This window comes from Serinus canaria, chromosome 8 (assembly GCF_022539315.1).
Source record: "Serinus canaria isolate serCan28SL12 chromosome 8, serCan2020, whole genome shotgun sequence".
NCBI classification, from domain to species: domain Eukaryota; kingdom Metazoa; phylum Chordata; class Aves; order Passeriformes; family Fringillidae; genus Serinus; species Serinus canaria.
In genome coordinates, this window is record NC_066322.1 from 21,675,080 (window position 1) to 21,688,894 (window position 13,815).

The 13,815-nt window shown below is 37.8% G+C and overlaps 1 protein-coding gene across 6 annotated transcripts in view; it reads right to left on the minus strand.

The window, feature by feature from the left end:
• NEK7 (NIMA related kinase 7) overlaps positions 1–13,815 on the minus strand; it is a 69,179-nt gene that overhangs the window by 27,005 nt on the left and 28,359 nt on the right. For all 6 annotated transcript variants that reach the window (XR_007778057.1, XM_050977383.1, XM_050977382.1 and 3 more), the window contains one exon: positions 1,079–1,187. Coding sequence is in view for 5 of the 6 variants with exons in the window: in XM_050977383.1 (XP_050833340.1) it covers positions 1,079–1,187 (109 nt within the window). In the remaining variant the exon portion in view is untranslated. The remainder of the gene's footprint in view (positions 1–1,078; positions 1,188–13,815) is intronic.

Genomic DNA, 13,815 nt, shown 5'->3' on the forward strand with positions numbered 1-13,815 from the left:
TTTGTTATGAGCTAAAATATACAGAAATTAACTAATTTAATTATAAACATTAAAGGAAGATACTTGCACCCTATGGAAAGAATCTGTATTTTATGTCCGTCTCTTTGTATCATTCACACTTGCAGGCACCTGTACAAATGCACAAAGGGGAAATAAAAGAGAATCACAAGGGAAAGGCATTTGCAGGGGCAGGAATATCTAAGCTCATCTGCTAAGGGTGCAAAATTTCCAGCTGCAAATGACAGAGCTCAGCAGACATGGAGGGTCTGCTCCTATCAGGCACTGAGCTGCATCCGAGCACAGGGAGCCACCAACCTAAGACAGGCAATGTCACCTGAACCTAAGAAGTGACAGCCCACACACAACTCACAATGTCACAACCAGAGGGACTTCAGAAGGGGAAAAATATAGCAGATCTAAGGAGAAGATATACTATGATCTGTTTTCTTTGACTCAAGAGTTATGAGGTGAAATGAAGACCACATCCAGAGGAGACAGCAGCACCAAGGTTGAAAATGGGCCAAGGAAATTTAGTACCAGACAGAGAAAGCTGGCAACTACAAGGGCTGTTGGGACACAGAGACTGGAAACAGTAGAAAGGAGCAGAGAATTGGAGGAAATGCTCACACCTGCAAATAATCCAACAGAGATGGGACTAGGAGAAAGGCCTGTACATCATAAGCAAGCAGGGCAGGAGCAGATACTCTTAAGACAGCCAGGTGCAAGAGCTGTAAAGAATGGACTGACAGATCCGTGCAAGGCAGGTAGCAACACTTGGGCAAGACAACAGGCAAAGATAAAAGAATAAATACAGGGCAGAAGATAGGAGCCAGAAAAATGAAGTAGCTATGGCAGGATATCCATCAGCCACAGAACCATCGCTTACTTTGAAAAACCTGCTATCAAACAAATGCCTACCACAACAAATGTACAACCACAACCTTCTCTCAGTTTTCTATTACTTATAAAATCTTACAGAAACATACAATGTTTCAACTGTCAAAATTGATTTCAGCCAGCTTAATTCTCACATAGTCAAAGGTATAGTAAGGACAAATCATCTTTGATCCTGTATTACCTCTATGCATAACACGACGAGAATGCATATGTTCCAAGGCACTGCAAAGCTGAACAAAGTACTTCCAAACTGTTCTTTCAGGAATCAACCTCTTCTGTTTCTTAAAATGCTTAAAAAAAACATGGTTAGTGAATATTAAAAATTAAAACTTGCATAAAATTACTGAAAAAAAACCCCAGAAAATCCTTAATTAGAAAATAAAAAAAAAACAACAAGAGGCTCACAACCTAATGAGAGAGGTTTAACAAAATTTCTTGACACAGAAAACTTTCCCCTTAAATATTAATATATGTACCATCACTGCATGTGAATAAGTCAGTCTACACACAGAGCCACAAATAACATTAATGAAATAAAACTCCTACCCCAAAAAAGGATTTATATAGTATTTAGCACTCCTCAGTGTTGGATTAATGTGGTCAGAGTAATCTAGTATAAAGCAGCCACAGAACAAATAGAGGCCAGATATCAAGTTATGTGCCACACAATGTCCCAAATTAAATACACTTCCTTACACCAAAATTGTTTGCCATACCCTTATTTTCTAAAACAAAGGAAAAAAAGAAGAGCAGTATCACACAGTCACAAAGATCATGTAAGAATTGGTCACATTAGTTGTAAAAACTTCTGCAGTACATGAAAGGGAATTAAAGGAAATGATTTCTGAAAATTTCACAGTGACGTAACTCCTGTTCTAATATTTTCTATCCTATATAAAAACCCATTCCTGATCATTGGTAACAGTTCACTGGCCTGTTAAAGCTTACACAAAACAATTACACTCTGCTATATATATATCAGCTTCAAATGTGGTATTCAGGCACTGAGTAACAGTCCTCCAAAAATACCTAACAAAAACCTGGAAATCAGCCAATGTTAAAATGTAAAAGTTTCATCATTATAAATTCTGCAGCAAAAGGGAAAAAGATTGAAAAATTGTTGCTTGTTTAGCCTATGTTTCCAAAGAAATTGTATTGTGTCAGGTTTTGAAGTTCCACACAAGGAGAAAATACACAAACAACATTAGGACGAGCAAAATTTTAGATGGAAAGCAAAGCACTTGATGTATTTTAATTGTGGTACAGTACAGTTTGGTACAGTTGTGGTACAGTTTGTTCACATAACAAACATTTATTAATTTGCAAAAAAAAAATAAATTTCCATACTATGTTAAAACATGCCACTGAGAAGCTGACAGCTGCATCTGCACATTACAGACACACAGGAGTATGAGAGAGATGCTTTTAAACTACCTATAGCAAAATGCATCAGTTGTACAAAGGATCTTAACATTCCACCAAATGTTTTTCGTTATAGGGATTATTTCAAAATGCATTTTCATTTAAATGAGGCAAAGCATATAAATTATGTCTTTAAATATAATTTTCTTTCACTCTTGGACTGAATCCAAACAAACCCTGTGTATCTGTTCTCCCCATAGCTGGATTTGCATATCAGAGGATTGTTTGATGTCAACAGGAAGATGGAGACCAGGTTTCTTTTCATTTAAAAACAAATACACAATACATCTAAGTACGTGTACATGAAAGCACAGTTTCTTGATTTAAAATGCATTCTGAAATTATCATAATTATAACTGGGTACTTTATTTAAACATTCTGAATTATTATTTTTTTAACTCGAATGCGGTGATGAAACGCCATTCACAAAATGCCAGAAATGGGAAGATTTTCAATTACACATTCCAATCTCCATTTACTGCAAATACAGCAGTGTACTTTCAAAGTATTTATGTACAAGTTTTCTTTTAACACTTTATTCACTTGCCATCCCTAGCACTGTAGCTGATGTACACTACAAAATTGGCTTCAGTTCTTACAGTGCAAGGATGCAACCTAAAGTGGCCTCACTCTGCTGAAGGCATTAATAATTTTGCAGGACAATAATAACCTCCTCCTGAAAGCATCAATAATATTACTTAACCTCACAGAATTTATCCATCTAAAGAGGATAGAAAAGAGAGCTGCTATATATGCTAGCAATGTTTAAAACTAAACAAAGAAACAAGCAGCATTTTCATTTGTATGGGCCTTAAAATAAACTCAATTAACATTGTGTTGTTCAGTAATTAATTACTCTTTTCCCCTCAAAATATATGTTCTCAATTTTTTCTTAGGCTGTTGTCTACCAAGAGGCAAAACAGTGATGAAAAGCCATCAGCAAAAAGATGAATTTTGCAAAACCAGCTATTGAAACAAGTCTTACACTTTTAGGAAACAATCCAGCAGACACAGTTAGTTCTGAGGAAATTCAAAATAAAAATTCCATTTCTGTTTAGAACCTTACCTTCTAACAAGAAATGTAAGTTGATGGAAAACACAGGCAAACCTATTTTTATGCCAAACAGCATAATTTAATTCATATAGCACACATGAACTGTATTCAAAGCAGGATCCTTTCCTTTCCTTTCCTTTCTCTTTCATTTTAAAATAATCCACAATGCCAACTGCACTTCTAACAACTGTGGTGTTTGCTCCCTCCCTACAGGGAAGCCAAAATGCAGAAGATAAGATGCTGCAACAATAATTTTTCACCTCTGTTGCAGCAAAGCAAAGTAGCAGCACAGTCAATGCTGAAACTTATCCACTGCTTGGTGCCTGAAGCATCCTAAGGTCCACACCACCCAGTTAACCTCACAGAGCTCTCTCCCACTGTACACAGGTTGGCATTACCTGCCCAGATTTGCCCTCAGAGGAATTCAGCCTGACATGCAGCTCTCTCTGAACTGCTCTCATCTTCAAGACTTCATTATTCTCCTTCTTGCACCTGTCTTATGCTCAAAGGACAGCCCTGATGTCCCTCAGACCACTGACCTTCTAGGGTGTGACATTAAAAAAACATGATCCTCTCTGAGGTGAAAGATCAAGCTCAAACTAGCTGAAACTGGGCAAAAAGGCAGCTGCTTGTACATGTGCATTAAAAATTTGGGCAGTGCTGCAAGCCAGTGCTTTGTCAGGTAAACAGAACACCAGGCACGCTTTGGCAGCAGGCTGGCTCCCTGAAACAATTATTTGTTTCAAAAGCCATATCCCATGAAACTTCCATCTCCATCTGAGAATGGAGCCACAAGAAACTACTCTGAAAAGCCACCACAATGTCAGTACATTGCAGGTAAAACTGCAATTCAGTCATTTAATACAACTGGACATTTGGTGGTCATGAATGTGCTCATCAAATGCCTTAAAGAGTTTTAAGGCAGGTAGGCTGTATCACCAGTTCATATTTTTATCCCTTTTACAGAATGACTGAGAAGTTTCATCATGGAAAAACAGATCTCTCCTGGTTCTCCAACGGATTGCTAAAAGAAAAATTAAATATTCTCCAAATGTTTCCATAAAAATGAAATTAAACATAGCTTCCCTGGACCTAAACAACAAATGCCATTCAATTTCTTGACAAACAAAACAAAAGATAGATGGAGAAAAAAAATCTGAAATCAACATAAAGGCAGGAAGTTATATTATACTGAGTTTCTAAAAATGATGCTTTAAAGGTCAAACTCCAGAAGTAAAAGTGACAGCAGTTGGCAGCTGGTCCTACCTAGGCTTAAAAGGACAATTCAGACAATACTTATAGCAAAGACACAGGACTATGTTTGGATTTTCTAAGGAAACTAAGATTTCCTGCAGATGAGTAGAGAGAGTGAACACAGATGATTTCCACACAACTAGAAGTTCAGATAATGACTGCCTACATCTCGATAACCACGCCTGGACAAAATTTAGCATTCAGCTGATGTTGGTGTATTGAAGGATTCTGAGGTGTGATTTAGTCTGGTTTAGGTCTCACTGAATAGAGAAAAAATAGGAATAAATAAGAAAAAAGACAACACAATGAGTGTTCAAGAAGCTAACTGAAGTAAAGTAGGCAAGATGTTTATGAACTTCTCTTGCAGAGAGTTGAAAAAATGATCATCTAAACAATTTTGCAGCCATTATTTAAGAAAAAAAAAGAACCATGGAACTGTCAAACAAGCCCACAAGAACATTTATCTGAATTTTTCCCTGCACATGCTATAGCCTAGAGCTGTTTTTCAAAGACAGTGGTTGGAAGAAAAGTAAAATGAGAATGATGATTTCATTACTTTAAACAGATTCTTTCCATTCTTTCATGATTCAATTACAATCTTGATCACATCTTTTTGTTCTCATGACTTCATTTACAGCTTACAAAAATATAAAGCATGGAAGGTTTTATACTTTACTGTATAAACTTATAACACAGTGATTCAATGACAGATACTAGCAGGAAGAAATCTGACCTGCATCGAAAGGAGAGATGCAAAATGATGACACAGAAGTTCTGAGTAACACAATAAAGCTCTTGACTAGTTCTATGTTTCTTATGGAGCTCTCTTTAATGTGGACAAGCAGGAAGAACAAAGAGGAAAGAGGAGGTCAGGCAGCCATAATAGGAAATTGTGGAAGCACAAGCAAGAGCTCTCACTCTGTGAACACAACAGAAACAAACCACAACAGGCAAGGGCATGCAGGGTCAGCAAGACAGGCCAGTGAAGATGGGTGGCTACATCTCAAAGTTCTGCAGACTCATGAATATAGAGGGGAAGTCTGTACCTAGGTCTTGTTTTCTATTTTAAAAGCTACATAATTCTAGTAGCAACACAGCATCCCAGGAGTTCTGTCTGGTTCTGTTCTTCGATTAATTCACCTGCCCATCTGTTTAGACCATGGCAAGTTTTCTGCCATTTTTCTTTGCTTTCTATGCAGAACAGAAATAGAACTTCTCACCACATCCTGATTCATTCATTCAGTTTGATATACAGTGTCATCAAATTTGCCTACATTTCAAGAGTAGCAGCTGTCTCTTACTTGTAAAAAGAGAACAAATACAAAAAAGAAAAACCACCCAAACTATTTTTCATCTACCAATTGAACATACCAAAAGCGGCAAGTATTCAGCCAATAAAGTGATGAAAATGAAAATATTTACCTGGTTTGTTTTCCAACTTTGATTATTTGTTGCTTATATTCCCCCTTACTGAAGAAGCCATACATTTATTTTTTAGCCTTTCAGAATTCACAAGAAAAAGAGTTTTAAAAAATTAAATCTTCCTTTACTAGTCATCTTAGTATACAGCAAACTTTATTTCATGAAGAACAACAAAAGACTTAGATACTGTACAAAAATTAGCACACAAAATAATGGTACTAATAGAAGTACCTATTAGCATCAGAAGGACAAGTCAGTAGAATTAAACTGTGGTCTTTCCTTTAAAAAAAAAAAAAAAGCCAATAGAAGAATGCTGCAGGGACACCACAGAACTGAGACAGAAGCATCTTCTCAAACAGAATCTTATTTCAGAAAAAAAGGATATTCACTTACAAGAAATAAGCCTTGTAAAATTTTTTCATGTTTTCCATTTCAGTATATATTCTTTCATGCTAATAATCAGACTTAGTAAGATTTCTGGTTAAACTCATATTCCTTAGAAAGCTCTGGACAAAGTCACTTTACATAAATGTATTTTTAGCCAACTTTCTTTGCAAGGATTCATTTCATTTTTCCTTATTGAGCAGCCCACCTACAGTCCCTCTGTTCCACCTAACGTTTTTGCTGATGCAAAAGAGCAAGGACAGAGAGTGCTCAGAAATAGACATCACCTACTGAAATCAGATACACTTGCAGAACCACTAATATAAAACTTCCAATACTGCATCATTTTCCTTGTCTCTGCTGTTACTGCTGAGTGGAGCTTCCTAAAACACACAGCCACATGTTTCAATTCAACAGCATTTGTTTACATGCATCTCTCTCCCAAAAAAATCCCCTTGGGAAAACTGGTACAGCATGAAGAGGTGAAACTCATGCTTGAATCATTAACTCTGCTTCCTAATAAAAAACAAGACACAGCAATACAGAGGCTATGATCTTAATGTTTTTTTTTCTTTTCTCTACAAACAAGGCAGACAGATTTGAAATCTCTATTCTGAGCAAGTTATCCACTGACAGTGCAAATTTTTCAAATGCAACTCTGAAAAATGAAAATTAGTCCCCAAGTATTGTTCGCAGGTCATTTCAAACAATAAAAATATCCAGAACTATTATTCAATAAAATCTTCCAACTCTCCCTGCTCTTTAAAGGCTCACAGACAATTTTAGAACCAGTGGGAAAAGGTGGAGATGGAATCTCCAAAGCCAATGTAAGTTAAATGAAGTTTACTGTCACATGAACTTTTCCCAGCTGACTGACACCATTATTTTCCTGTGTGTACAGCCAGAACTTCCACAACAGCTTCAGGTGTGATGCCTGTGAAGGCAACTGACCACAAGACAAAACACTGTTGATTGTCTAATTATTTTAGCAGAAAACCTGCCCTCATTCTTATTATTCCAGCAGCAGATACACACAATGGCTGACTCTCAGCAAAACTAACAAGGCTGCCTGGCAATTACCCAGCCCAATTATCCCACTGATTATAAACTGGGGGACCAGCCAGCTCTCGTTCTGCCAGGACTTGTATGTAACACACATAAGGTAAACTGCTACTGCTGTTCTCACTGTGGTCACTTGTGGCTGACAGTAATGGTGACAGTGGAGCACCTGTCAGGCACCCCAGTGACATACGTGGATGGAGGAAAAGCTTACCAGAAGCAGCTCTACCCCCCTGCCAGGGCTCTGTGCCTTCAATTTTTCTTCTAAGAAAGAAGCTCCATCCACAGAGCAGCCACTTCCTCCCAGAACACCCCACCCCCTACTTTTTTACCTGCTACACAGCTAACATAGAGACACAAAGTTGAATAGGATGAACTATTTTTTAATTACAGGAGGTAAAAAAACTTTAAAAGAAAAAAAAAAGTTTTTAGCAGTCTTAAAAAAGGTTAGTGGCAAAAATCAGCCTGACTGGTTCAAAGCCCCAGGTTCCTCCCTTAGGAAAAGGCACATAAAAATAGTTTAGCTTTGATCTGTAATTAGCACACTCTGTGTTACACTATCCTATTATATTAAAGGCTTCTTCCAGCTACACTCTATCTTTTGAAGCTTTTTTTCAAAAATGAGTAAGGAAAAAAGCAAAGGTAAAGGTGATACAGAAAGCAAAAAATAAACCACTGAGGAAAAAATATTTTGAAGCTTTTAACATATATCAATGATGTAACTTCAGCAAAGTGCCAAACTGTTCTATATTATAAAATATAACCATATGCTCAATAAAAATACTTTGTGTGAGGAGGTTTGGCGTGGGGGTGGTGGTACTGGGGTTTTTTGTTCTTTAAATTAAATCTAGCAGTCATGGAATGAAAAAAAGCACAAGGGACACGGATACTGCTAAAAGCCAAAAGAACCAGATTCCATGTTTCTGCAATAATTGATCAAGGTAAATCAGTATCATGAAAAGAAAAAATTACAAACGTGCACAAAAGAGACTGCTTTAAAAATACTTTCTCCAAAACCATTTATCAATTATTTTGACATAAATATATGTATAAGAAAAATCTCAGAATTAGAGCCACCATAATTTCTCCCCCTTGAGAGTGTGCACATGCAATTTTCAGTTCTGTTTTCTTTATGTTAGAAGACCCTTTACTCATTCATTCATGACACTCAGCTAATGAGCAGTTTGAAAATGTCTCTAGGCTTTGTTTGTTGTGCACTATTCATAACCTATTATTAAATATAAGTTTCAGGGAGGGATACAGTTTCTTAGTATGCATTGTTGGGATATCAGATTAATAAAATATCTTTGCAAATGGCCTTAGAAATGATGAGGTAGTAATATTCCCATTTTACAGACTAGAATGTGGGCCAAGATTAGAGATCAAAAGTGTTAATTAATTCTGGCACCAATTTAAGCACCTCCTTCTCAACATACACAGCTTTATGAAACAGTCCACCTTCAAAGCACAGTTTCCACTCAGAATGAAGCTGTGAATGCTCAATACTTCTGCTAATCAAGACCCAGAGTTTTGCCTTGAATGTCAGAAACACAGAATAAGCAATTAGAATTATTCCCAAAAAGCAGTGGACAAAGTGGTTTATTCAGGATCCCTTAGGAAAAGAACAAGTAAGGATGGTCTTTGGAAAAACCTTGAATTGTACTAATTCACAAAACCTTTGTCTTTCAAATTCCCTGTCTAGTAAACCACCACTGCAGGAAAGAAGGCAGCACAGCTGCAACCATTTCTGCACAGAGTAGCTGCACCCTTAACAGAGTGACATCCCATCCTGTTCCCAGCCAGTCTGACCTAGCCCATCCAGGCTCTCTCCCTGCAGACTGTCAGTCAGTCTGTCTGTCTCAAGGATCCTTGCCCCATCTGTCCCATTCTCTGACAACAACACATCAGCTCTTCTCCAACCTCCTTATCCCCATGTCCAGTATTGGAAATCCCATTTCACAATTTCCCAGTACACTACTCTTATTCTCTTACACTCCTCAGTCTCTACTCCCAGTGGTATAAATTCCCTGTCTGCCTTCTCCCAAACCCTGCCAGCCAGCCAGCACAGGTGTGCTTGTCCTCCTTCTTCCCAGGCCGAGCCTCCCTCTGCACCTAAGGATCACTCAGCTACTTGTCCCAGCCTACTCCTCAGTCTGCCTTGTCTTCCCTCTTCTCCACATTCATCTCAGATTACTCCCTTTCCCAGGTTGTTAGAAAGAATAAACACCCTCCAGACACAGGAAAGCTTCAGTCCATCCAAAGCATCCAGAAAAAGCTATTTCTGGCAGTGCCACTTCGATCACCTGTCCTACTCCAGATCCAAGCACTGACAGTCACTCAGGTCATGTCAGCACCAACAGACACAGCAGGTTCACACAGCTCTACATGTACAGAAATTCTCCATTTCTGGCATTATGCTCCAGCAATTTCTGTTAAGCACATATGTTAGAAGAACTGAAATTTAGGTAAATTTTCACAGCCATTACTGTAAGAAAAATCCCTTGAGTTTTACATCTTTTTCAAGGCACAAAGGGGCTTGGAATACAGATTCAATTGTTGCAAGACATTATAATGAAGCATTGGCATGCAACATTTTAGTAGGAAATTGCTATATTTTGACAAACTGAAAACATTCTCACCCAACTAAATATTTGGCAATCCTAGCAGCAAGCAGTTAGTCCTGCTGGACATGTGTGTGCATGGCAGAAAACAGCTTCTGCAACACTGCCATTCAAAACACACAGGAAATATCATTTTTCCCACCAGCTTTCCAAACAGGAACACCAACTATCTCCTACAACTGCTAAAGTTTTAGATCAATGTTTTGGATAATAAAAAGAGAGATAACCAAATAATAACCCTCAGTTAATAGCTGAAGGTTTCCCAAAATCCTGGAAAGGGTAAGCAGAATCTGACACCTGGTCTGCTAAATTCTGACACTGCACCTCTTCCCTACACAGATGCTTCCCTAACTTCATACTCTCAAAATTCTTGCAAATATCACAGCAAAAGAAAATTACTGCTATTGCAATTAAACAGTCAAACTATAGCTACCATGTACTAGCAATACTTATCAGAAAATCCTGCTTTCTGCTAAAGCATCTCTACATTTCCAGCACATTCCCAGGACAGCAATCCACTAGGAAACAGTTGGAAAAAAACCAAGTGACTTCTCCATTCCCAGCAACACAAGCAGCTTCACTGCAGAGAGAATGGGCAATGATGGGCTCTGAGGCAGCCAGGGCAGCTAGCCCTTACACAGGCAAGCTAGCCAACCTCAGAGTGCTGCAAAGAAGTCTCCAACTCCAGAGCTAATGTACTTTGGCATGGAAAGCAGGAGCTGCATTCCAGACCACGTGGAGAGGAGAAATTGCCTGATGCAGTTTCAGACAGTGAAGCTGAAAATATCCAGCACTAGTGAAACATTGAAATTAGAATCAATGAGATTTCAAACAAGTCTGAACAGAGCTCCAGCTCCTGCAAGGAACAATTTAGATCTGCATCAGTTACTTGGGAAGAAGTGACTATTCCTGCATTTGGACTTTCCTACAAAAAACAAGTTCAAGGACAAAGAATTCACTGGTCCTAGCTATAGAAACTGGAGACACCAATAGGAATTTCATATTGATGTTTTAAAATATTTGTTATTTTACCCAGCTAATTATAGTATGGTTATCTTTATTTAAAGTTGAAAAAACACACACAAAAGTGCTGTCTGAGGAGTGACTGAAGTGCCTAGGCGACATTTTGTAGAATTCAAGTTATTTTCTATCTATCTTGAGAAGGCTGCAAACATATTTTCACCTTTTCAGATGAAAGCTTTTATGCTTGTTTCCAAAACATGATTAACTTCCTCAAGATCTGTATGACATATTCAGTTTATAGTCTGCAATTTTTTTCAGTGCGCTAAGATTATTTGCCAGAAGAACCTAAAACCTAAAAATAACTGCAGAAATTAAAGACTTTGAAGTTTACTGCTGAGTTAAAAATCCCCAAGATTTTAGTGCATCAGTAACATCCCTTCTTGCAAGCCTAGTAATTTTATATTTAACCTTAAATTATATGCTAATTATTCTGCACAACAATTCAAGTTCTCTTGTTCCAACATCTTCAGGACAGACTTTACAAACTAGCTCTTTTTACTGAATTATCATAATGTATTTTCTTCATTCAATTAGTAGATTCTTCTTTATTTGTGGCAATTTCTTTATCCAATATATCAGCTGCTGCTTGAAAACAAGAAAAACTAAAAAATCCACAGAAAACTTTCACTTTGTCACTGTTTGTGGCAGAGGAGAACCATGTCTAAGAAGAAAAGGGACCAAGCCTCAAAGTTGCCTTACAACATATTATTGTATTGCAGAAGGAGGTTGTATTATGAGGTAACACCAGTTCTCATGAACTACCCTGAACCTTGGCAGCCACGCACTATCACATGTTCTGCAGTGGAGACCACAGACAAACAACAGACCATGACCAACTGGGACTTAGCACAATAGCTAATAATGATTTACTTGTAATATCTTGGAGGTAATAGTATCCAGCAATCTAATTCACTGGCAGAAAAATCGAGACTTTTTCCTTCTTTCACCATGCCCACAGAGGGGCTACACAGTGCTGAGGTACTGCAGTGCAAAACCAGCAGAGTCAAACGCAGAGATTTCCCCCTCTCTCATGTTTCCCTCTCAGTTTTACTGATATGCCAATATGCCACATTCAAGAATTCTTACAGGCCTTTAAAAGCTGTACAGTAAGAAATCCTCAATTTTGAACTCTCTTGCTTTTGAGAATGGAGGCTATATTGAAACATCTCCCTGTGACAGAGACAATTAAAAAAATAATGAAGGTAAAGTGGATTAAATCTGTGTATGTACATACATAAACACAGCAGCAGAGAGAACACGAAATACCTCTGCTTTCATTATGTGATATGCAAATGCCAATGCACAGCTGCTTTTTTTTTGGACTTACAGCAGATTCTATGAATTCTATTAGAATACATCTGAATGCACCAAGTGATTTCCCTCAGTTGCCTACTCAATGGGGACAAAGAGAGCATTATCTGCAGGTGACAAGAGGGACAGTATGAAAGCTGGGGCAGTAAGGATGTCGTTCATTAAGGGAAGAACTAAAGAATTCATTAAGGTGCACTGTGAGGCAGGCAGCCTTGTAAGTATTCTCTGATGTGCCAATAATGTCATAACAAATACCTAAGTAAACTAATTAAGTAGCTTTCCCTCACATTAACATTGGTTTTAGTGTCACTCAAGCTGTGGTCATCTACAATTTCAGAAACATCCTTGATCCCCTGGTACCCAAACACTGTTCTGAGGGTGTCTCGACATTCTCCAACAACTTAGAGCAACATTCTAGCAACAACACTGGAAACCAAAGCAATTTGTCTTGATAACACAACATAGTTATTTACCTTAAGAGTGTGATAGGCAGCCACTCTCCTAGGATGAGTCTATACTACTACATATCATTCATTTTCCAGGCATTTTTTAAAATACATTTTTAAGACTGGTGAGCCCCACATTTAAACTCATATTGTCAAAGTAATCTACCAAATCATTTCCTCCACCAGCAGCATGAAGACAGTGCATTGTGACACCTCATACATATTTAATAATAGCCTGATAGGCTGTCATTAACATCAAACAGCAATCTAAGTTTGCTACATTAAACATGATCCCTGTGTTAAGAGGACAATCACAAAGTGCCTCCAAGATCGAGCCTGTAAGAAATACCCACCGACTTGAACAAGGTGTAATGAGGCCAACTGCACTGAAAAAGCCACACATTGGATTTAAAATTAAATAATAAAAAAACCAAGGAAAAAAAGAAAAAGCTTCAGTGGGTCATAAGACCAGACATGCCATAAGGCAATCTGTCACAGAGTACTCATATTAGTAACTGTTGTGTCAAAACTGAACATTCAAAAGAAAAGACAAACCTTCCTTTATGTTTTATGAAATGTAAGCCCACAGAATTAATAATTCATGAGATGAAGAAAAATACCACATTTGGCTATAAATATTAACAGACATTGTCAACCTGCTTAGAACTAAATTTTGACTGTCCTACCTCACAATTATCAATTTAGAAAGGAGTATTCTTCAAAAGCTCAAAAAAAAGTCAGCATGAAAGTCATTAATGAAAAAATTAACATTCTCTATTCATGTAGGTCCCAAGCAAAACAGCCCAACTGTGTTCTGTGCCTGGTGCTGCTGAGTGAACACTAATTGACTGGCATTGTTTGTGCCCACAGTGGTGTTGTGCTGTGTTGACAGCAATAATGCTGGTGTGCACACAGGGAAAAA